The following is a 25,224-nucleotide window of genomic DNA, read 5'->3' on the forward strand; positions in this document are numbered from 1 at the left end:
CATATATCACGAGGACGTCGAGGAGACAAGAACAGGGCCTTGATAAAGTGTAACACTGGTCATTTGAATTCACACACGTTCTGATTTTACTGCCAACAACCACTCTGCATTCTGTCTTCTGGTTTAATGCGCTTTGCCGCTTTCGTTGTGTAGCTACTTTACAATAAGCCCCATTGACCCTTACACTACCCTCTATTGTGTGAGTGCCAATTACAGCAAATTTTTGTCTTTTTCAGCCAGTTTCCACCTTGCAACCTGGAATGCACAGGACAAAAGTGACATTCGATATAGCCTAGCTCTTTTGTTGTACATTGACATTCGTTGTTAAAACATACCGAGTCCTGGATATTCAGGAGACACAACCTGCTTTGTGCTTAAAGGGATAGTTCACTTTGAAATAAAATTTTGGTATGTTTTAGCTTACCTCAAGGGCATCCAAGATGTAGGTGTTTTTTTTTCCGCAGTAGTTTCAATTTTGATATTTTTAGGTCAAACCGTTCTTGTCTGTCAGTCATATAATGCAGGTCTACGGTCACTGTCTCAAAGAGCATGCACAAAGTCCAAATTAAAACAATTCCCCATCGTCCAAATTAAACAATTCCCCATCGTAAGTAGCCTACACATTGATGGCCTAAGACACGAAACGAGCGGTTTGTGTGAGAAAACAAACAGTATTATATCGTTGTTAGCTCTTGAACACAGCTGCGTCCAAATGATCTGAGGGCGCGGATAGATATATACATAGATGTCGCCTTGGCTACGGATTCGTTCCAATGTAGCGAAGGCGACATCTATGTATATATCTATACCCGCCAGCGGGAGGGTATAGATACACTAGATGTCGCTTGGCTACGGTTTCGTTCCAATGAACTGCAGTAGCTAAGGCGACGTCTAGTGTATATATCTATACCCGCCCGCGCCCTCAGATCATTTGGACGCGGCTGTGTTCAAGAGCTAACAACGATATAAATACTGTTCGTTTTCTCACACAAACCGCTCGTTTCGTGTCTTAGGCCATCAATGTGTACTTACGATGGGGAATTGTTTAATTTGGACGATGGGGAATTGTTTTAATTTGGACTTTGTGCATGCTCTTTGAGACAGTGACCGTAGACCTGCATTATATGACTGACAGACAAGAACGGTTTGACCTAAAAATATCAAAATTGAAACTACTGCGGAAAAAAAGACACATCTTGGATGCCCTTGAAGTAAGCTAAAACATACCAAAATTTATTTTCAAAGTGAACTATCCCTTTAATGATAGTAGGCTACAACACATTCACTTTTTTACAGCGTTAGAAGTGACATTTATTTTGCTTATTTCTGGCCCATTTTTAGTCTACTCAAACATTTAAGTTTGATTCAACCTGAAGACAAAAATAAATTGTATTTCAATTTCAGTTAGTTCCTGTTTGTTGAAACAAAAAAGTCCTTGTATATTTTAATAGGAAGTCTTGAATGTTTCTCTTAAAAATAAAGCTTCTTTAATGATTCTTTGCATCCATGTTCAATAATAAAGTTAGTTTTTCTTATCATGGATATCTTCATGGTGGATTCCTTTGTCCCAGTTTACATTTTCACATCAACTCACCTGATTACTGTTAGGTTACATACACACACAATGTCCACAACAACAACAACAAAAACACGCATTTAACCCTTTAAATTTAAGTCTGAATGGTTAAAACAAGAAACCAAAACGATGTGGGTCACTGAAACTTTAATTATGCAAACAATATGCAAAAGTGAGATAAGACCAAAGTGAGCAAAGACTTCTTATTCAACTGGTCTGAATGTTTCTTTCACTGTGTACTTGTCTGTGTGTGCACAGCACAAGCTGTCCGCTCTCTGATAATGCCACAAAGGGGATTTCTCTGTTTGTAGATTTCTTAGTATGCAAGTTCCCACCCTGCTCAGTGTCTGCTCTCTCTTTTGGGAGCCGCACGTGGGATGCTGCCAGCTGTTCTATTCTCTTCTCTGAACCCTGTCTGCTTGTCCTACACTGCAGGCCTGCACGCCATCAGATAACACCCTGCACGGCGTACGAAATCTTCTGAGGCACTCTGTGCTAACAATACACTGCAGACATTTACATGTGAAAACACTGGGCCTTATCTTAAGTTCAGTGAAGGTTTAGGACAAGAGGACTCAACTTGCTTGTGTGAGCATGCAGATCTGTAACAGGTAGGTCTCTACTGGTGGATGAAGGCTGCAATGAGGCTGTCAGCTCAACAAAGCAGCACTGAAACAATAGTTTTCCCAAACTTCCCACTCCAAAAGCTTGATGAATAATGGTGATCACTTCCATATGTGGAGTCTTGCTGCCACCCACTGGACAAGATATGAAAACACTGTTACTGAGAGCTTTTGGCTCTGTTCGAAAGGCATTTTGTGCAGTAGTGTCTACAATTTTTTATGCTATATAAATGCTATACATTTTGCAGTATGCAATGATTAATATTCTAAATTTTCAGTGTGCTGGACTATTTTTTGATTCAACATGATGTTTTATTAACAACATTCAGGAGGAGCATGATCAGATAATTAACATGGGAGGAGCTCATTCTGTTAGTCAACTCAATTCAGGATCAGGAGGTATACTGTATATACATATACAGCAGACTTTTCCAGCATCCCACCACCACCCCATCTCACTTATATTCCTATGCCAACCTGGGATGTGGGAGTACGGGGCAAAAAAAAAAAACAGCACACAAAATACACATAACCTTTACTCTATTTTATTATATTTAAGTGTGAAATTGAGAAATGCAAGTTATCAGTAAAATCTATTTAGTCATGGATATCAGATTAAAATATATTTTTTAGAAATTACTTTTACATATTTTATTTAGAGATATTTACTTTCTTGGCATTGAAAATATTTATTGGTTTTTACTGATTAAATGTTTATTGATGTTATTCCCAATTATTCCCCAGCATAGCTAAACCTTATTTATTGGTGGCAAATAGTTTTCAAAGATGCTATAATATTTGCAAACAATGGCAGATTATACATATGATTTTATTAGAAGCTTTTTTTTTTTTTTTTTTTTTTTACAAACCCACATCAATAAAAAGCAAAAGTGAAGTTATTTAATCAGCATTTAATTTTATTTCATGTCATAACTGAGAACAATGTTACTTACACCAGGACTTTAAATTCTTCAAAGAGTGAAAATGTGCTTTGGTTTTCATAAACAAGTTGCAAATACTTTAGTATCATTATTTTTGAACAAAGTACTTGACATTTCAAAATCATTTGAAAACCACATCAAAACAATACACACAAACCTGTACTGCTAATGTAAAGAGCTGCCAAACCTTATGAAGGCATATTGTGTCAGTTATAGTGAATATAGAAACATGTCTAAATCAAAAGGGCTGCAAAAAAACATTGGTTAATGGTGCTTTATGGTTCAAAAAGTTCATTGGGATGTGTCCTAAAATGTTCCCTGAGGTTTGCAGAGGATGCAAATGAAAGTCTTGTCACAGTTTAAGTTCAGTTTCAAGCCCCATTATGTAATAAAAAGTTCCTGAATATTCTAGAATTATATTGATTTACAGACAATGTCAAATAATCATATAAAGCAAAGAGAGAGAGAGAGAAAAAAAAAAAAAAACAAGCACAACTGAACAAAGAGTGCCTGTAATGGCAATTCAGCAAATTAAATAATTTGACTAGTTGATCTATTATTTAAAGTACCCTTGTTGATATTACCAGAACAGGCAACTAACTACAAAACAACCTCGGATTTAGGTATTGTTTAAAAAGCCCTCCAGTATGATACAACCCAACCAGAGGTAGTTTAAAAGAAACAAGGTTTATAACAAACAAGATATTAATCTGGAAAAAAATCATTTCATATCTGAACAAGTAAAAGTTTCAGTAATGCATCAACTGATAACAATAACATGTCATTTACATTAAGATACCCAAAGATATTTACAGTAGGTTTTGATTTTAAGCTTTTGGTCTCATTTCAACACTAAATGCAAGAATGCAATCTGCTAAACCTAACATTTTTAAAATCATAAGAACAATGCACATGCCACAAGAAAATATGGACAACATGCTGTATACATTAAGCCATTGGTTGAAGCATTGGAAAATAATAATAATAATAATGATAATAATAATAATGATAATAATAAAAACAATAATAATAAATCCCAAAGGAAAACCCCTGAAAAAAAAAAAAGAAGAAAAAGATTTATAATATAAACCTGAATTGAAAAGCATAAATTAGACTTAAATATTTAGCAAGAATATAGATTTGGTTATATAGTTTTACAGTATTTCTTCAGCATTTCAACATTCAATATTTCTTTGGAACTGTACATCAAAACACCCTAATTGCTCAAGCAATGTGACTTCACAAGCTCAGATAGCAACCCTACAGTGAAGTATTACCTGACCCCCTGAAAAGTGTACATTAAAACAGTGTGTTTTCCCCTGTTCTGGATCAGATGTCAGTTTAAGCTCATTAAATAAACTAGACAGTGACTGTGTTATGGAAGACAGCATGTAGGTTTTCTTATCCAACATGTAGTCTTAATCTCATACAGGCTAATCAGAGGGTTTGGTTAAATCTGAGGTAGCAAGTTTGTGTATTCAAGTAAACAACCAGATAGCTTTATTATAGCGGTCAGTTTCTGAAGCCTAAACTATATCACGATTCCTAATTACATTCAAGAGGTATAGCGAGTCACTGTTGTAAAATAACTGGTATCACCAGGAACATTCGGTTGTTTCAGTTCGGAGAGAATCACTAGCAATTTGAGGTAATTTTCGTTTTAATAGATCAAACTACATCACTAAGTGGATAAACTTGATATTTGTTTAGCTACACACTAACAATAACAATAAACAATTCATGCACAAGAAGAAAATTTATAGAAATTCATAGAAAGAGGTATAACAGCAGGTATTGGCTGAAGTTGGCATTTTTATACTGATCAGGAAATGGCATCGCCATTCTTCAACGAAAATCAAGATAATTCTATGTAGCATTCTAGAGGATTTGTGAGCAAAATTGGACTGTAGATTATCTAAAAAAAAAAAAGTGAACTGTAGAGAACCCTTACAGAACCCAAGATTAGACAACAATGGTTTTCTTTTTGAGAGTAGAAAAATAAAATGCTCCAAATAATCCTCTAGATGTTCATTTGCAGCAAGAGTATTCTAGAATTTGTGGATGAAAACGAACCCTAGATTAGCTCAAAAAGGAAATCAGTGTAGAGAAGAGTTAAAGGATTCTTTTATAGAATCCTAAAGGACTCGAGATCCGTACTGAATACTAGATTAGCTCAAAAGGTAAACTAAATGAATCTTCATATAGGGTTGTAGAGGATTTGTGGCCAAACCTGATCCCCAGAATAGGCAACAGAGGTTTCCTTTTGAGAGAATATAGACCTTATGTAGCTCCGCCCCTTTTCAGCGCTGCGCTCATTGTCTTTTGACTTCCGGTCTGTATTTTCACAGCGTTTTGCGTGTTTATTAATGAACGGCTCGTTTTAAAATCTTCCCGGTCGATTTACATTTGTTAAGTCATCTGCTTTAAACATTACAGTCCTCATGATAACTTTCGTTAACTTTACATTAAGTAAATCCACTTAAAAAGCTAATTACTCCTGGACAGAAATGCCATATAAATATACAGAGCGACCGCAAAACGGAAGTTAAAAGACAATTTTCCAAAGATGGCGGCGCCCTTGTTTCTCTGGTGCATAAGGTCTATAGGGTTCCGTTTTGGCCAAATCTACAAAGAACGCTCTTGATCAGGGGTGCCGAACTCAAACTCCTGGAGGGCCACAGTTTTGCAACCCTGCTCTAGATCGGGCTCTCTCAAATCCGGCTCTGGAGGAGTTTAGCTCCATCCCTAATCGAACACACCTGAACCAGATTATCAATAGATTGGGTTGAAAGGCCCTCCAGGTTGGCTACTCCTAAGCCTCATCAGACTGTCAGTCCAAATCAGATTTTTGTGCATATCGGATTGAATCTGATCATATTTTTCTGATCATAAAGCAGATGTGAACGGGAAAAAAAGCTACATTCATATGTGGTTTGAAATCCTATTTAAATTGCATTTCTTCGTTTATGTCACTTTCTAAGGCCACGTAAAACGTAAACATGTCAGACGTTTCTGCTGCTGCCTCAGTTGTAGTAGTCCAGCGCGGTGGTTACACATTATCAAGTTGTAAATAAGACGTCTGTATTGCAAAACCCTCCACGATGCTGCTGTTTTTGGCGTATGCCTACTAACACAACGTCATTGCAATAGAAACATGCAGATATTCCAGAAAAAGAAAGAGCACCACGGGACACACAAATCAGGTACGAACAGTTACGATACACAGTGTGGTCAGTCAATAATATAGATCAGATTCCAATCGAATGCACAAATAATCGGATTTGGACTGACCGTGTGAACATAGCCCTACTCTAGATCTTCAGAGGTATCATTTTTGAGCTAGAAGAATATTTGTAGAATTTAAGAATTTGTGGCTGAAACTGAACCCTAAATTAGATCAAAAAGTAAACGTCGCCAAAATCGTACCCTAGATTGGACTACGGAGGTTTCCTTTTTGAGATAGAGGACTCTTTTTAGAATTCCAGAAGATTTGTGGATAAAGCTAAAACTGTAAAGAATATCTAGATGAATCTTTGTAGTGTTCTGGAGAACTTGTGGGAGAACTGAGCCCTAGTTAAAAGAACCTAAACCAAAGCACTAATGAGAACTGTTGGTATCTGCATTATCCAAGTTTAGGGCTCTTTGACCTGTTCTAAGATGCTGAGGTATGCATCCGCATGTGACTAATGAGGTTTCTTTGTTGCGTAAACTTCCCACCACAGACCTGGCACTCATACGGTTTCTCCCCTGAATGGACACGCATGTGCTCAGTGAGACGGTACTGCCTGGTGAAGCGCATACCACACTCCTCACACGCAAACGGCTTTAGACCGAGGTGGCTGCGCATGTGGCGGGTCATAGTGCCGCGCTGTGTGAACATCTTGCCGCAAATGTTGCAAGGGAATGGACGCAAGGTGTCAACATCTTTAAGGGACTTTCGCGGACTTTGCTCCAGGCTTTCAGCAGCTTCTTGCGAGACTCTGGTGATTCCAGCGTCTCCATCACGTTCCTCTTCCTCCTCGTCCTCAACCTTCACATCCAGGTCTCCATCCAAATGACTTTCCACATGGGACTTGAGACTCTCGGAGGAGGGGAAACCCTTTTCACATGGTATACAAACGTAAGGGTTGTCCCCTTCAGCTTCTTTGAGAAAGGTCTCCTTTTGATATACAAAATTGGTGCTGCCATTGTTTGGTTTTTGGCCATCAGTTTCATCTGTTTTCCCTCCAATTCCTTTCTCTTTCTTTACAGACAACTGTAAAGTGAAAGTCTGATTCTGGCTTAGTTGACTTCCAACCCTGCTAAGAGGAATGTAACCACTGACCTTGGATTTTCTTCGGGATCCCTCCCTTTTTCTTTCCTGAGCTCCATCCAAAGGAATTATCCACTTTTCTTTCTTTGGAACACACTTCCCATTTATTCCTAGCTGCATATTGCTGGAGATGGTTCTAGTAAGAAAAAACGTATCATTCGTCTCAGACTTCACATTCTTCTTAGTCAAATCCAACCCCAAGTCCTGCTTTTTCCTACATTTACTTTCAGCATTATGCCTTTTTTTGGGAGGAGTCATACACGTGTACGTTTCAGTGTCTGATGACTGGTCTTCATACAGGCGAAATAAAGATTTGGAGCTCCCACATGCTACGCTATTGAGGGATCCATTTTGGTTAATCTTAGTGGAGCACAGGCTTGCGAGGTCATTGAGCTGGAGAAAGTTAGCTGTGGTGAGCAGAGAGCTCAAATCCAGAGCCTCAAACGTCTCATCTGACAATTTTCCGGTGTAAATGAAATCCAGAATTTGCTGGAAAACAGCTGGATCCACCATATCAGGGTCAAGGTGGATGAGGTTATCATGAAGGACAAGGGACTTGAAGTAGTGGCTGGTGGCGGCGAGGACACTTTTGTGAGCTCGGAAGAGTGTATTCTCAACCATGATGATGACATCGCACAGGAAGCCCTTTGAGCGTTGTTGATTGAGCTGGAGAAGCAGTTGACTGGCGTAGTTGGGGAGCTCCATCGCCTACCCTTGATGTTTTGCATTGGTGTCACTGTAAGAAAGGATGACGAAATGTTATTTTGGTGTGACACAGACCCTCACGGATAATCAATAACATCTGCTTTGCCTTAAAAGGTGCTCTATGAAGGATTTTCAGGAAAAATAAAGTATAGACTCGCACAAAAATAATGCCTCAGGCTCTCAATCATTACTTATGGTCCACTAGAAGTGTGTGGTGGTGTTTGTTTCAGCAGAAAAATTGTCCTGTGCCTGAAATTTCTTAATCTCTTCTTGAATTCCTGTGCTCATGACGTTTCTGGAGGACAATCTTTGGCCAGTGGGTGTGTAGCCCCAGCCAATCACAAAACACTGTGCAGGTGTGGGCGGGACTTTAACGCTGGTGTCTGAAGCTCGGGAAGCTCAAAAACAATCAGCTAATGTTGTTATTACCTGTTCTGTAACTTGAGTCAGATTATTAGGCATTATGACAATAAAATCAAATAAAAAAAAAAGCAAGATGGCTAAAGAGAAGATGGCTAAAACTCGCTCACAAATTACAGCCAGTCATCTAAATATTAGCATAACTATTCTTTCATTTACAAATTATTTATGCATGACAAAAATAAAATGTGTAGAAAAGCTCATCGCTCATCTTTCCTGCAGGTAATCTCTTGAGTCGGTTGAGCTGGGTGTGCAACTGATATATCAGGGGAGAGGGCTTGTATGGCATAAATTTAGTCTCAAAATGACTAACACATGCATGCACAATTATCCATGAACTTGATAAATGTTGCAGTTCTACCATCCGCAACCAAATGCCTTTCAACTTGCGTGTGCAAAATTCAGAATTAAATGTATCAAAATTTGTGCGTGTAACTAGAAAGATGTGCATTTGTGGATCAGGTGACATGCATGCATTCATTGACTCTTTCTGAGTTGATCCTATTTGATTGATTTGGATTTTGAGACTTTTATTCCGCCGGTTAAGCCTTTCACGATCCACACACACTGTCTGAGAAAACCTACTACCACTAGATGGCAGTAGCCTGCTAAAACAGACAACTGCACTGCAATCAAATGCTTAATGTGGCTTAAGAAAGTGATATTGAAGCACCAAATTTAGTACACAACTTATTAATAAAACTTAGCTTACCTTGTACAGACTAGCAGAAAAATATGAACTCAAAACACGCAAAGTTTCACATCGAATGTTTCCTCGTTATAAAGAAATTGCTTAACGTAATGGATTAAGACAAAAGGCTAACATTAAAGGTCCCATGACATGAAATTTTCACTTTCTGAGGTTTTTTAACATTAATATGACTTCCCCTAGCCTGTATATGGTCCCCAAGTTTCTAGAAATTTCAATCGGTGTAAATCGAGCTTTTGCCATCTCTCTCTGCCTTTGAGAAAATAGAGGCTCAATCGCGCTGATCTTGAATCTCCTCCTTGTGACGTTATAAGGAGGAATGTTACCTCCCCTGTCTCTGCTTTGCCCGCCCAGAGAATATTTTCCGCCCATGAGAAAATGCGATAGGAAGTAGGAACGCGCGCGCGCGATTTTAGTTTGTCCACGAGAGATATCATGGCTTTTGAGCGAGCGAAGCATAACAATTGCTCAATAATTGGATGTAACGTTACAAATGAACACCCAAGGGTTAATACAGAGCTGGGCTTGCTGAACGTCTGAAACTAAAGTCTGGATCACTCTCTTTGGCTCAGCTACACACCTCAAACAAGTAAGTCAACTAATGATATATAAGTGTGTTGCTTTACTGTTTATGGTTGCCTAGACTGTTACACGTAGAATGTGGCTGTCACATTAGCTATGCAGCTATGCAGTTTATGTGTGTGAATACACACACTGTAACGCGAGTGTTGTACACTTCTTTGTTATTTGGATAACTGTTTTCCTGTTGGTGATGTTTCCTGATGTAATTGTAATAAGATAAATTACAGATGTTACAGATCTCTCATGAAAAGGCAACAGTAGATTAGCGTTAGCTACATAATAACTGTAAACCATCCGAATAAAGTACCGTATCCAGACATAATATTTTAAACTAACCATTCGGAAACGTCCTGCTGGAACCGCTGAGTTGTTGCTTCTCCATCCGGATCAGATTCTGGGTCAAACTGAAATGCTTGAACGACTACGTGTCTTCGTGCCATTGCTATATCCAACGTAAACATGCACGGACCGGTACCGTTGCGCAAGATGGTCAAGGCCACACCCACCCTCCACCTTGCGCCGCCTTTCTCCTCCTCATTAGTATTTAAAGCTACAGACACAGAAACGGCATGTTGGAAGGAAGCTCATTCTGGGACTGGCTTGTAGTGGCTATAATTCTGCACCGAGGCTGAATTTTTGAAAAGAGATTTCAGATACAGTACTAGGGACCACTAAGGCCTATATTAAAGCCTACAAAAAGTAGCATGTCATGGGACCTTTAAAAGACCAAACTCGGCAAGACTACAGGCCTACCTTATTAATAAAGCATTCATTGTACAGGCAAGCAGATTAAATCAGATTATGAACATAACACGTGAGGTTAGTCATTTCTCTCCCGTAGAAAACCATTATAAAAACACTCAACATGCTTTATAGTTGCATGCTCAATAAGGTGTACAGGCTAGTGAGTTTTAGTATATCCCCATCTTACTGCAATAAGGCACGTTAAAGGTTGTATCAGCGATTTCAGGCCCAAACATAAATGATCACATTCATCTAATCTTTCCTAACGATCTGCTAGCTGCCCGCCCATAAGCATGCCATCAAAAAAACGCGTCTCTGTAGGCAGCCTAGGCTCTGAGATCTGCACACAAAAACAGTTGGTTTCACCAACACTTAAAACCAAAATAAATAGTGTTTCAACCAATCACCGACAGGGGTGGGTGTTGTGAGGTTTTCGCGTGCAGCCGTCATAGGCCTCACAACACCCACCCCCTGTGGGTGATTGGTTGGAACACTATTTATTTTGGTTTTAAGTGTTGGTGAAACCAACTGTTTTTGTGTGCAGATCTCAGAGCCTAGGCTGCCTACAGAGACGCGTTTTTTGACGGCATGCTTATGGGGCGGGCAGCTAGCGGATCGTTAGGAAAGATTAGATGAATGTGATCATTTATGTTTGGGCCTGAAATCGCTGATACAACCTTTAAGCGTTTTCTTTATAATAGGGTCTATGGGAGTAAGACTATATAGGCTATATAGGGAGTAAAACTACATATTTTTATCCCGTAGAGCCTGTTAAAGAAAACACTTAACGTGATATTTTCCAGTTGCGTTTAACTTTGCATTTGTAGGGAAAAGCAACCGGGAGCGCAGTAAAGCAAGTTTTAGGTTTATTATTCACCGCATATTCTAAATTCCACTCACAGTCCAAAAATATAAAACGTCCAATCATTCATTCAAATGATCAATATTTACAAGGTTTTAGTATATGCCTGCTGGGCAGACTGACATGTGTATTGACACTGTATGTGAACTTCAGCCAATACTTCGCTTTTACAGTACAAAATATATATTTTTAATTACTATAACCCACCAAAAGTATTTTTTTTTTTTTCACGTTCAAAGGTTGTAGTACGTTCCTAATGACCATTGTATTGGCACAATTTCACCTGTAGTAAGTCAGTCTGGGCACTAGGATTGTACTACAACCATTTGAACATTATTTTGCAGTAATTACAGTAATTTTGCTGCAAATAATCATTCTGTACATACATGAAGGCAAGTACTGTAAACATTTCACCTGTAGTAAGTCAGTCTTTCCAATAGGAACCTACTATAAGCTTAGGAATTTGAAAATGTTTGTTTTTAAAAGTTAAAAGTCATTTTAATGACTTATGTTTTAAAGCAGTTTAATTGGCAGACGTGCGTTATTGCGTCAAAGCATTGTCATGTATAAATATGCAGCTATAACGTACGTAGGTCATTTTGAATGAATATTTAATTTTGATATACAATGGTTGCATATTGTTATATGAATATAACTAATCCTGCTATTGATAATTTTGTAAGACTGCCGACTCTATAGAACAGTGGCAAGGGAAAACGAATGTCCAGCAAATATCGACTTTTAACATAAACAGACATTTTCAAATTCCAAAGTTTGTATACTATGTATAGCTTAATAGAGCATACTATGTGCAGTCAGATAAAAATAAGCCTAGAATATGAACGATTTTATAATGGTTTTCTATGGGAGAGAAATATTAATCTGATTTAATCTGCTTGCCTGTACAAAGTATGCTTTATTAATAAGGTAGTCTTGCCGAGTTTGGTCTTTTAATGTTAGTCTTTTGTCTTAATTCATTACGTAAAGCGTTTTCATTATAGCAAGGAAACATTCGATGTAAAACTTTGTGTGTTTTGAGTTCATATTTTTCTGCAAGTCTGTACAAGCTAAGTTTTATTAATAAATGTGTACTACATTTGGTGCTTCAATATCACTTTCTTAAACCACATTAAGCGTCTTAAGCCTTATTTATACTTCTGCATCGGACCTACGCCAGAGCCTCTACGCTGTAGGCAACGCGTTGGTTTTCATTTATACTTCTGCGTCGTTGTCTGCGTTGACGCCATAGACTGTAAAAAAAGATGGACGACGCCCCTTCGCTCTCTTCCATTGATAAGAACTGAAGCCGCCAGAGTCCCGATATGGCGCTGACATATTGGAACTTGAGTCTGCGCAGTAGCGATCTCGGGACCAGACCTGCGCAGTCGTGAGCAGGAAGTAAAGCCGCAAAATCAGCGCTCCGTCCTCACTCTCGCAGAACGCACGCAGGGAGAGTGGATTCTGCACACTTTTTAAAAAATTGATTGCAGTACGACAAGAGGCTTGTTAAAACAAAGTAATTACAATCTCCTCAGTCCTCCGAAGATCCCGAAAAAAATGTCCGTTGGTGCTTCAGTGACTACTTCGCTCAGAGAACCTGTCAATCACAGCTGTCAATCATGAGGTTACACCACCGAATCACGTAATTAACTAAAAAACAACTTATTCTTGAAACAGACACTTGAACTTACATCAGCGAGATAAAAACAACAGCAAATGAAAGAAACCACCTTTGGAAAAAAGATATTTGAAGTGTAATTTAATTGTTTAGTTGATCTTACGTCCCGTTGAATAACACGGGGAGGCGGGGCTTATGACCTATACTAGGACCAGTCACTGGGGGGCGATCGAGACATTTTGGCTTCACTTTTCAGGGCTTGTGCGGCACGCTTGGTTGACGCGCGCAGAGGGAGCATGTGAAACCCGAGGGAGCGGTCCTAGCAGACCAATCACAGCGCTTGCGTCCGCGTAGAGTTTACGCGTTGTTACATTTTTGGAGAGGTGCACGTCAGGGTACGCCGAAGGGTATGCGCGCTACACACAGCCTACGACGTAGCTACGGTGCAAGTTCGACGCAGAAGTATAAATTGGGCTTTACATGGGGAAGAACGCTTGATTGCGGTGCCGTTGTCCGTTTTAGCAGGCTACTGCCATCTAGTGGTAGCAGCTTTTCTCAGACAGCTGTGTGTGGATCATGAATCACCTGATCCACAAATGCACATCTTTGTTGTATGTGCAAATTATAATACACTAATAAAAAAGAAAACATTTGTATTCACAAAAATGTCTCTATTTGTACAAATTGCTACACATTTATTTCATTCTGAATTTTGCACACACAAGCTAAGTTTAAGTTGAAAGACATTTGGTTGTGGATAGTAAAACATATCTGCAACATTTATCAAGTTCATGGATAATTGTGCATGCATGTGTTAATCATTTTGGGACCAAATTCATCCCATAGGGCTTCCGCCCATGTGGAGCAGTCAGGGGTCCATTCTTTGTACCTTGATTAATATATTTGAGATGATTTGACAGATGCCAGATATTCAAAAAAAAAATGTGTACTATAAATTTTTAAGGCCAGACAAGTAGTTTATTGAGGGTTGATATGTAAAGAAAGACTACACGCCTGCGCACATATATATTCAAACGCGCATACCTTTGTATTTAACACGTAATGCGCATGTGCGAGACGTCTGCGTTTTCGCGGGTTTGCGTTTTTGAAGTTTGCGCAGAGATAACGGATAATCGTTTGCACCTTCGAACCTATTTCAGGGAGTGCGTTCTCGAGACACCAGGCACTGTTTTGTGCGGATGGGCGGCCGCAGAGTATTAAGGGTTTTCCTGTTAGAACGGTGTTGTGTTAGCGGCCCCTAAGCTAATAACTAATAATCTTCGCAACAGAAGTGAATCAATCAGTCAAAACTAACTTTAGCTGGACATTAACTTTATCCTAAAGCTGTTGTAAAGCCTAAACAATCTGTTACGGAAATTTCCTATTATCACTGTAAAGCGGCTTTTAAACAATCCATATCGTTAAAAGCACTATATAAATGAAGGTGACTTGACTTGATTAATCAAGATGACTGATCTCTGGCTAATTTGGTTCTTCAAACGAATTTGCAGACTTGCAGATAAAATATCTAGATTAAGTTGTCTGAGATTACTGCACGTTCTAGTGTTCATAGGAAAGGGCAGATATATCGATTCTCGAAACCATGATCAGCAACCTGTTGTGTCTTTATTATGATAGACTACACAACATTATAATATTATTTGTAAATTTATATTTACAATATAAATATATATTACAATATGGCTCGTTAGGGTACTCTTGGAAGAAAGTAGCAGTAGCTGGGACCGACAATTCTGGATCATGTCAAATCGGCAACAATGAAACCCAGCTAATTGAGTAATCCACGTACGAAGAATGGACCCCAAGTTTCACAGTTATGTTTACAAACACTAACTGAAAATCCTGCATAGTGCACCATTAACTTAAAAAAAAAAAAAAAAAAACTAGGGGACGACAGGCGGAAGATAAATTGCATCGATTACTTATTTTTAGAATGCAACTTCACTCCACCATACTATGCAGTTATAAATAAAGTCAGTCAATAAGTCATATTAATTTATATAGCGCTTTTAACAATATAGATTGTTTCAAAGCAGCTTTACAGAGATAACAGGAAATTAAAGTAACAGAGATTGTTTAGGCTTTACAGCAGCTCTAAAATAAAGTTATTGTCCAGCTAAAGTTTTTAAGTTTTTAAGTAAGTCTTTGATTGATTCACTTCCGTTGCAAAGATCATTAGTTATTAACTTAGGGGTTAACACGATACGTACTTAACACGACACCGTTCTAGCAGAAAACAGAAAACTTTTAATGCAGTCTGGCCGTTCATTTGCACTACAACAGTGTTTGGTGGCTCGAGAACGCAAACCTTGAAACTGGTTCCAAGTTTTGAAACATTTTGAAAAAGTTATCTGTGTAAACTTCAAACACGTGAATCTGTGAAAATGGTGACGGTGTGCACATGCATGTCATGTGTTTAGTCTATAGGTATGCGCATTTGAATATATATATATATATATATATATATATATATATATATATATATATATATATATATATATATATATATATATATATATATATATATATATTTAAATGCGCATACCTATAGACTAAACACATGACATGCATGTGCACACCGTCACCATTTTATATATATATATATATATATATATATATATATATATATATATATATATATATATATATATATATATATGTGCGCAGGCATTTCTTTACAAATTGACATCGCCAAGTTACTTGTCCGGCCAGCATAATGCAGAATTTTTTGTCGTCAAGTAATTGTCTATGTTATAAATAATCACAGTGTACAAATATTGTGACTCTGCAAGTCAGCTGAGCTCAAGGTGTCCACCCACTTTTTCAGTGCCCTTGGTCCTAGTGTTTTTCACATAAAAAAAAAAAAAACGCCTTTTTGAGCTTTGAGATACATCGGGGCTTAAAAACAATCTTTGATTTAAAGCAAAAAACAAACAAAAAAAAAAAAAAAAGGATTAGCAACTGGACAGGATCAAGAATGTGTCTTTCGCAATGTAATGGAAGTTGGGTTGGAAAATGGAAAAATACCGGTATATATTATATTTCAAATGGTACAATAATGATTTCGCTCATTTCTGTACCAGATATGTGAATTTGTGTAAGCACGGTTAAATGTTACGATTTACAGTGTGTTTTCGCAGCGTTGCACATTGTAGCCCATCACAGACATATCTGTTGAGCAAGTGAACATAATGGCCTATAAGATGGGTTTAATTTGCTCTGAATCCACTCAACACCACTGAAAACAGTGGAGTTTGTTTAGAGCAAGCTCATACAGTTAAGCCAAAGCACGTTCGTGAATCCTTTCATTATAAAAAGAACAACACTATGTAAATAAGATATTCATTGATCATAACGGGAGTTCTCTTACGAGAGTTCTCTCGTACTGCGTTCGTAGAACGCTGCGGGAAAAGTCTCTTTTCACGAAATACTGAAGCAAAATTATCCTTAATTTTCATATTTGTAAAACGCATTGCAGCAGTGCACAGCCATGGCGAGACGGCTCGCTCACTCATTGGCTGTTCTGCGGCAACTGCATGAGCCTATCGAGCGAGGGCTGATGCAATATCAGACCAATGAGAGCGCTTCGCGCGCTCCTCGTCACATCCCGCCGAAACGGGTGTGGCCATCCCCTATAAAAGGAGCTCGAGTAGGCTGATTCAACTGATTTTCATCTCTTCAGCGAAGCTCACGCATCGCTGGATCACGGAGAAGCAAGCGTCGTCGAGGCAAGCTTTTCAGCGGGACGAGCCCTTGAAGCCGCTGGCCTTCGCCGCCTCTACTGCCGTACCTGCTGCGCTTTCCGGCGCTTCATATCCTTTACCTGCTCTGTTCTGTGTGTGTGTGTGCAGTGTTCCCCGAACACTCACCCCTAAAAGAGCCGCGTCTTTATCAAGATGCCATCCTGTGGCTCGTGCCGAGCCCCGCTCACCGAGGGAGACCGCCACGTTATTTGCGTCTCCTGCCTGGGCGAAGATCACGCAGCGCTCGCGCTCGCTGACGGCGGCTGCCCTCACTGCGAGCTTTTGCCGATGGTGACTCTGCGGACTCGCCTGGCACATTTCTCCGAGCCTGCGCCCCCCGCCGCGGTGCCGCGCCGCAAGAAGCGCCGCTCGCAGCGGGCCCCGGAACCCACCTCTTCCCGACAAAGCTCGCCGGCTCGCCCGCCAGCTTCGCCGGCTTCCCCCGGAGCACTTCCCGATGCTCAGCGCCCGCAGTCTGCCGCCGCTTCATCTGAGGAAGTTGTTTCTGAAGCCGAGTCGGTCGATAAGGATTCCTGCTCTCTGCTAGCTTCAGGCAGTGAGGACTGGGCGAGCTCTGCGGATCTCACGCCTCCTGCCCGAAAGCCGTCGGCTAGAGCTAGCATCGAGAGGGAGCTCATGCGAGTACTCGCGTTGGCCGCGGCGAGCCTCGGCCTCGAGTGGTCTGCACCGGAACTCCCCTCGCGCACCCGGCTTGATGGTAGCTTCCTCCCTGGTGAGCGTTCTTCTCCTGTGTCTAAGCCCGCTCCGTTTCTTCCTGAGCTTCATGAAGAAGTGGCGAAGGCCTGGAACGCTCCCTTTTCTGCACGAACACGTTCGTCTGTATCCCCAGCATTTTCCTCCCTGGATAATGCTCAGGATCGAGGCTACCTCACTCTGCCGCCGGTGGAACAGGCGATAGCAGCCCACCTTTGCCCGCCCTCTGCTGGACGGCGGACTAAGCCAGTGCTGCCGTCGAAAGCCTGCCGCATGACGTCGTCGCTGCTCGCGCGGATCTTCTCCGCCGCTGGGCAGGCGGCATCGGCCCTGCACACCATGGCCACGCTTCAGGTGTTCCAAGGCGATCTCCTCCGCAAACTGGACGAGATAGGACCTGAAGCTATCTGCATCACGGACCTGAGAAGCGCGTCGGATCTTTCCCTCCGCGCTACCAAGGCTGCAGCACAAGCCATGGGACGCTGTATGGCTTCCGCTACCGTAGCCGAGAGGCATTTGTGGCTGACGCTCACGGAGATGGCTGATGCAGAGCGCAACGCGTTCCTCGACGCCCCGCTATCCTCCGCTGGCCTCTTTGGATCTTCTCTCTCCGAGTTCGTGGAGAGATTTTCCGAAGCCCAGAAAGCGTCACAGGCATTCAAGCACTTCCTGCCGAAGCGCTCCAGTTCCGCAGAGGGCCGTGAGAAACAGGCCCCTCGGAGCTCACAGCCTCAGCCTCCGGCCGCCCCCTCTCAGCGACAGCAGCGCAGCTCACGCCCTCGCTCTCGCTCTACCAGCCGCCGCCCCACTCACCGCGGGCCGCGACCAAGGGTTGTGTTGAAGCCGGAAGCCCCAAAGAAGTCCTAGCACGCCTAGGAAAGCGCAGGTGTGTAAGCCCCGTTGCGACCGGGCCCTCACCAAAGCGCACCGCTGTCTCAGTCCCAGGAATTGCGACTGCTTCAGCGTTCTCAGCAGAGCACAAGCCCGCACAGCTGCCCGCTTGCCTGCACACAAAAGCCGTTTTTACGGCTACCCAGATAAATCCCGAAAAGAGTGTATTTTCTGGTGTCCCGGCCAAGGCCGATGGTGCTATAAATGTAGTGTTGATGCCCACTTCCCTGTGCCCATCCCTACACACAAGCACAGCCCTGCACACAGGGCCCGTACTCATAAGATCGACGCAGTTCGGTCGCGCCACAAACATAGTCAAAGTGCCCACTTCCCAGTGCCCACAAACGCTATGTCTGGCAAGCCACAGGCTCCCTGTAAAAACGGGACCTGTGAGCACCCGCTCTGTTCAAGCAGACAGCGCGGCCAAAGCAGTAAACGTGCCCGGTCCCCGCCCACGTTCACTTGTAGGCTGCATGAGTCCCATGAGACCTTCTCAGACCTCCCTCGTTCAGATAAACACTGTAGCGGGGTCGAGGATGAGCGTGTTGCCCGCTGTATTATGCGCGCTCCCCGCCTCAAATGTCACAGGCGTAACGCCTATGCTAGCGCGCCCCGAAGCGCCGCCGTCGCACAGCGAACAGAGCGCGCTTCGCATCCAACCCCTAGCCGGCCATGCAGACGCATGGGCCGCGCTTCCAGGGGTTTCGGACTGGGTGCTAGACATTATAAAGAGAGGCTTCTCGCTACAGTTTTGTCGGCGCCCTCCACGCTTCACAGCGCGCGTCGAAACTACGGTGAATTCAGAAGTAGCACACCTGCTTCGCGCCGAAATATCAAAACTGTTGAGCAAAGGGGCGATACAACATGTATCCCAAGCTCAAAGCGAAGGGGGGCTATACAGCAGATACTTCCTAGTCCCCAAAAAGGACGGTGGTATCAGACCCATACTAGATCTAAGACGACTAAACAGAGCTTTAGTGAAACGCAGTTTCAAAATGCTCACAACCAGCAAAATCCTCGCGCACATTCGCCGAGAAGACTGGTTTATGTCGATAGATCTAAAGGACGCGTATTTCCAAATACAGATAGCGTCACGCCACAGGCGATTCTTGAGATTCGCCTTCGAGGGTCGGGCATACCAGTATACAGTCCTGCCATTCGGCTTGTCCCTGGCACCCCGTACATTTACGAAGTGCATGGACGCAGCGCTCGCCCCCCTCAGACTCAGGGGCATGCGAGTGCTGAACTATTTGGACGACTGGCTGATCATAGCTCAATCACGATCTCAGCTCGTGGAGCACAGAACCATGTTACTCGATCACCTCGAGAATCTTGGTATCACGATCAATTGGACGAAGAGCTCCTTGAACCCCAGCCAAACTATTTCGTTTCTGGGCATCGTTCTGGACTCTCGTTCTATGACGGCGCGGCTGTCGCAACAGCGCGCGCTGCGCATACAGCACGCAGCGAGGTCCTTCCGCTGCGGTGCGATTATCCCGCTCAAACGTTTTCAGAGGATGCTGGGCCTCATGGCCTCAGCATCATCAGTTCTCCAGCTGGGCCTGCTTCGCATGCGCCCTCTGCAGTTCTGGTTGAAAGCGCGAGTGCCACGCGGAGCGTGGGCACTCAGCCGATTGCGCCTCAAAGTCGATCAAGACTGCGCAGCAGCCCTGAGACCATGGGCGGCGGGCGATTGGTACCGTTCAGGTGTAAGCCTGGGGACTTCCTCGAGAGTGAAAGTGGTGTCTACGGACGCATCCACCTCGGGATGGGGAGCGCTGCTCGAGGGCAGGCCGTTCTTTGGCCTCTGGTCAGAACGAGAAAAGCTCCATCATATCAACTGCCTGGAAATGCTAGCAGTTCACAACGCGCTGACGCGCTTTTGTCCCCACATCAAGGACCAACACGTCGTAGTCCGCTCGGACAACACGGCCGTGGTGTCCTACATAAATCGCCAAGGCGGCCTCGGTTCCAGTTCCCTTTACAGGCTGGCCGAGCGCCTCCTAATATGGGCTCAGCGCAACCTGAGCTCGCTGAGAGCGGTGCATGTGCCCGGGACACTCAACCTGGGTCCAGACAGGCTGTCCAGGAACAATGTTCCCACGGGCGAATGGTCTCTACACCCACAAACAGTCCGGCTGTTGTGGCAGAGATTCGGCAGAGCGGAGGTGGACCTATTCGCGTCCCCAGAAAACGCTCATTGCCCCGTGTTCTTTTCAAAGAACGACAGCGCGCTGTCCCACAAGTGGCCGCACTGCCCGCTATACGCGTTTCCCCCAGTCTCCCTCCTACCTCAGGTGCTGGAGCGAGTCAGGGAAGTGAAATGCCCAGTACTGCTTATAGCACCGTTCTGGGACAACCAAGCCTGGTTTCCAGTCCTGATGCAGTTAGCAGACTCCGCTCCATGGCCAGTGCCATTGAGGAGAGATCTCCTCTCGCAGGCCAGGGGCTCGATTTGGCACCCACACCCAGAGCTGTGGTCCCTTCATGCGTGGACGTTCAACGGTTACCCGTTAGCCTCACGGATGGAGTGCTGAACACCATCACTCAGGCTAGAGCGCCTTCCACCAGGCGGCTTTATGCCTCGAAGTGGTCGGTTTTCTCCAGCTGGTGTACAGCTCGGGGCCTGTCACCCCTCGATTGTGAGGTGACGGAGGTTCTCTCCTTCCTACAAGAGCTGTTGGATAAGGGCAGATCCCCTTCCACGCTCAAAGTCTATGTGGCGGCTATCGCAGCGTGCTCGACAGCAACGCCAGGCCAGTCACTGGGTAGGAACGATTTAGTCATCCGCTTCCTCAGGGGAGCTAGGAGGCTGAATCCCCCCAGACCTCCCTCAGTCCCGGTGTGGGACCTTTCTACGGTCTTGGCAGCCATGAAAGGCCCCCCCTTTGAGCCTATCCAATCTGTTAGCCTCAAACATCTGTCTTTCAAAACGGTGTTTTTGATGGCCCTCGCTTCGGTGAAGCGCATAGGCGATCTGCACGCGCTCTCTGTGAGTCCAACGTGCTTGGAGTTTGGGCCCAATGACTCCAAAGTCATACTCAAACCTAAGCACGGCTACGTGCCGAAATCCCTCAACACTCCGTTTAGGGCTCAGGTTATTTCCCTGTCTGCCCTGCCGGGGTCAAACGAGGAAGGGGACTCGAGCTGTCTTTGCCCCGTTAGGGCGTTAAGAGCTTATGTGTCCCGCTCCGCTGCCTTCAGACAGACGGAGCAGCTCTTTGTCTCGTTCAGTGGACGTTCCAAGGGAACGGCTGTTTCGAAACAGAGCCTGTCCAGATGGGTGGTTGACGCCATAACAATGGCTTATACTACCAAGGGCCTTCAGTGCCCGTTGGGCATTAGAGCGCATTCCACGAGAGGCGTTGCCTCATCGTGGGCCTGGTCTAGCGGGATTTCCTTACAGGAAATATGTACGGCGGCGGGCTGGGCCTCGCCGTCTACATTCATAAGGTTCTACAACCTAGAAGTTCCCGCCTTGCAGGCCAGGTTGTTTTCGGTTTAGCCGTATCAGCTGTCTACCACGACACTGATTTCGCAGGCGCACAACGCCACCGAATACTTCACCGCACTTGCAAGCCAAGTGTTTTCGGCGTATTCGAGTCAGCTGTCTAAACACGGCACTGATATCGCAGACGCACAGCGCCGCCGAAGTTCTCTGGGCAGAATTGTGTAAGACCCATGTTTTCCCACATTAGCCAGGCTCCCTCCTGCCTATGTGATGTTATATCGCGTCTAGAACGCACCTATTTGGGCGAAAGTGTGTAAGTCCCACATTTCCCACATTAGCCAGGCTCTCCCTGCCTATGTGACGTTGTATCGCGCTTAAGGGCGCATCCATTGGGCGAAATTACGTAAGACCCACATCTCCCACATCAGCCAGGTTTTTCCCCTGCCTATGTGGCGCTGTTTCGCGCCTAAGGGCGCATATATCTGGGCAAAAATTTGCGTAAGACCCACATTTCCCACATTAGCCAGGCCTCCCCCTGCCTATGTGATGTTATATCGCGTCTTAGGACGCAGCTATCTGAGGGTGGTTGTCCCCCCCCCCCCTCCAGACTCTCCGAAGTCTACCGGGTGATTATGCACTGTATACCTGGACTAGCTTCCAGTGGTCGGTGTTTTCTCATCCCAGCACGCACGGCGTCTTACAAGTGGTTCCCGCAGCGTTCTACGAACGCAGTACGAGAGAACTCTCGTAAGAGAACGTACTCGGTTACTAACGTAACCTCGGTTCTCTCTAGAAGAGGGAACGAGTACTGCGTTCCCTGCCGTGCGCGCGGTTCGCTCTGGTTCGCTTCGGCGATGAAAACCAGTTGAATCAGCCTACTCGAGCTCCTTTTATAGGGGATGGCCACACCCGTTTCGGCGGGATGTGACGAGGAGCGCGCGAAGCGCTCTCATTGGTCTGATATTGCATCAGCCCTCGCTCGATAGGCTCATGCAGTTGCCGCAGAACAGCCAATGAGTGAGCGAGCCGTCTCGCCATGGCTGTGCACTGCTGCAATGCGTTTTACAAATATGAAAATTAAGGATAATTTTGCTTCAGTATTTCGTGAAAAGAGACTTTTCCCGCAGCGTTCTACGAACGCAGTACTCGTTCCCTCTTCTAGAGAGAACCGAGGTTACGTTAGTAACCGAGTACGTTTTTTTCCAAGTCAGTAAGGTGGAGCGCTGAGCTTCAGTGATTATCACGGGAGTGTTCTTTGCTCACTTTTTGTGTCATGCTTCTAACTGCTCATTTCAAAGTTTCTGGATTGACAACCTTATTTAGATGGTGGATTGAGTTTCATAACTGCGATGATTGATAGTGATAATCATAGCGATGGACGAGACCAAAAAACAACAACATCCTGAATGATGCTGTTTGTCAAAATACATCTGTGCATTACGTCTTGGATCGTAAATGCAAACTAATAGATGTGCCACTTGTTCTGTGTCATTTCTTTTTATAGGAAATTGCACTTTTTTTTATAATTCAATTGAAAAAAATACAATTTTAAGTGTATCACTTCAGTTTTACAAGTATGGAGCACTGAGAAGTGCTGTTTATATATTTGAACAAGCAACTCTACGGTTTCTCTACTGTTCAAATGCAATCTTTTGAGGCTGCTAGTCACCTATGGTATAAACGTAGTATCGATACAGAGGTATTAAATCCTGCTAATAAGTCGCTTTGGATAAAATCGTCTGCTAAATGGTTAAATGTAAAAGCTATCGTACTGAAGCCAAAATTGTGGTATCGAGCCAACCCTAAACGGAAGTAGTGACAGATCAAAAATTGTAAGATGCATTTAGAAAAAATCATCATTTCCATTTCACGCTAATTTTAAAGTCTTTCATGATACAAACTACTCCCATGAATCATTGGGGATGGCATAAATGAAACAAAAATAATGGTTCAATAGAAAATTATTGATGTAAGTAACTAATTTTAAACAAAGGTTGACTGCAAAATAGTGTGACCAACTATGATCTATTACAATGCTTCATGGGAGTTTTCCAACAATTTATCTACTGAAAAACAAAAAACAAATGTGATTTGTACTGTTGTCACTCAGTTGTGGTCATGAAGTGTTTTGAAGGCATTAAGATAGAGAAAAGAAATACATTAATGTCTCTTACCAAAAACACCCATGATACGCAGTTTTTGCCATAACAGTCACTCAAGCTATAAAATTAAACAGTGTAACTTTACAGTCCACAAAAAGGTTAACAATGAAAAACAAAAAAGAAATGTATAAATCTTACACTATTTGAAGATATACAATTATTATGACTTTTACAGTACAAAAACACTGCACAAACTACAGCATTTTAGCAGAGGCTTTGTTCATTTTCAAAGGGACATTGGCATAATAGTCATCATGGTCATAATTAAAGTATATTAAGAGTCATTGCCCGTTTTTGAGCCAGGTATGGTGTTGTATTGATCCACAAACAAGAATCTAACATTTAAACACTACGGGTTACAGATAACGAGCCCAAACGCGCATGTGCTAATTAAGTGGGGCTGGTCTGATTAAAATTGCGAAACTACGCGTTTTAAATCGAGTTTTGGTTTCATTTCAAAATATTATTTAAAAAAAACCCATCAACATATAGCCTACTCGTCGAAAACAGCACGTCCGTGAATAACACGCCCGAGCTCGTTAAAGCACACGGTGGGTCCTAGGTAAAAAATACACGTATCTGTTTCTCTTAATAAATGCGGAACTGCGGATACCAATCCTTTACAGACGTGCTTATGTGCGTATATGACAAATTAATTATTTTATAATCTCTGCCACGCTTGAATAGTATGGATCATAGTAATAGATGTTAACAATGGGACAAACACTGAACAATTTTTAAGCTCGTTTAAAGTAAAAAAAAAAAAAAACAGGAAATGATACCTTGCAAGGCAGCTGTGGGCTAGGTAAGCGGATCGCGCTATGCATTTAATGCCGTTTGTGTTTTAATAATCAATAATAGTTCGTAAGTTCAACACAACGCGTTTGTTTACATCATATATATGCGAAAACAAATATATATTTATTTTCAAATACCTTTTAAACAAGGGCAGGGGTCCTTACTTCTCCCGTCGTCATCAAAACGCCATCTTAGGAGCTTGTGACGTAGGCAGTTTGACCCCTGACCCAGTTACGATCAGTCTCACCCCCCTACCTGTCCTTCTGGAGGCATTACTATAGTATTACCTCAGGTTATTCTCTTCGAGTGACACATAAGGCTTGTAATACTATAAATACGTTCACCTGACCCT

At 43.0% G+C, this 25,224-nt stretch overlaps 1 protein-coding gene across 1 annotated transcript; it reads right to left on the minus strand.

Annotated features, from left to right (window-relative positions):
- Positions 1-6,395: 6,395 nt before the first annotated feature.
- On the minus strand, positions 6,396-25,123 carry hic1l (hypermethylated in cancer 1 like). The gene is made up of 2 exons (XM_081355962.1): positions 25,010-25,123; positions 6,396-8,188 (listed from the first exon to the last, which is right to left on the minus strand). Exon 2 carries the CDS (start codon positions 8,155-8,157, stop codon positions 6,793-6,795), a length of 1,365 nt encoding a protein of 454 aa, XP_081212088.1. The 5' UTR covers positions 8,158-8,188; positions 25,010-25,123; the 3' UTR covers positions 6,396-6,792.
- Positions 25,124-25,224: the final 101 nt, after the last annotated feature.

Source organism: Scardinius erythrophthalmus (assembly GCF_964197995.2).
Source record: "Scardinius erythrophthalmus genome assembly, chromosome: 24".
NCBI lineage: Eukaryota > Metazoa > Chordata > Actinopteri > Cypriniformes > Leuciscidae > Scardinius > Scardinius erythrophthalmus.

Bases quoted from the DNA above. Each gene is read 5' to 3' on its own strand.
- hic1l (XM_081355962.1), bottom strand. From the start codon at position 8,157: ATGGAGCTCCCCAACTACGCCAGTCAACTGCTTCTCCAGCTCAATCAA.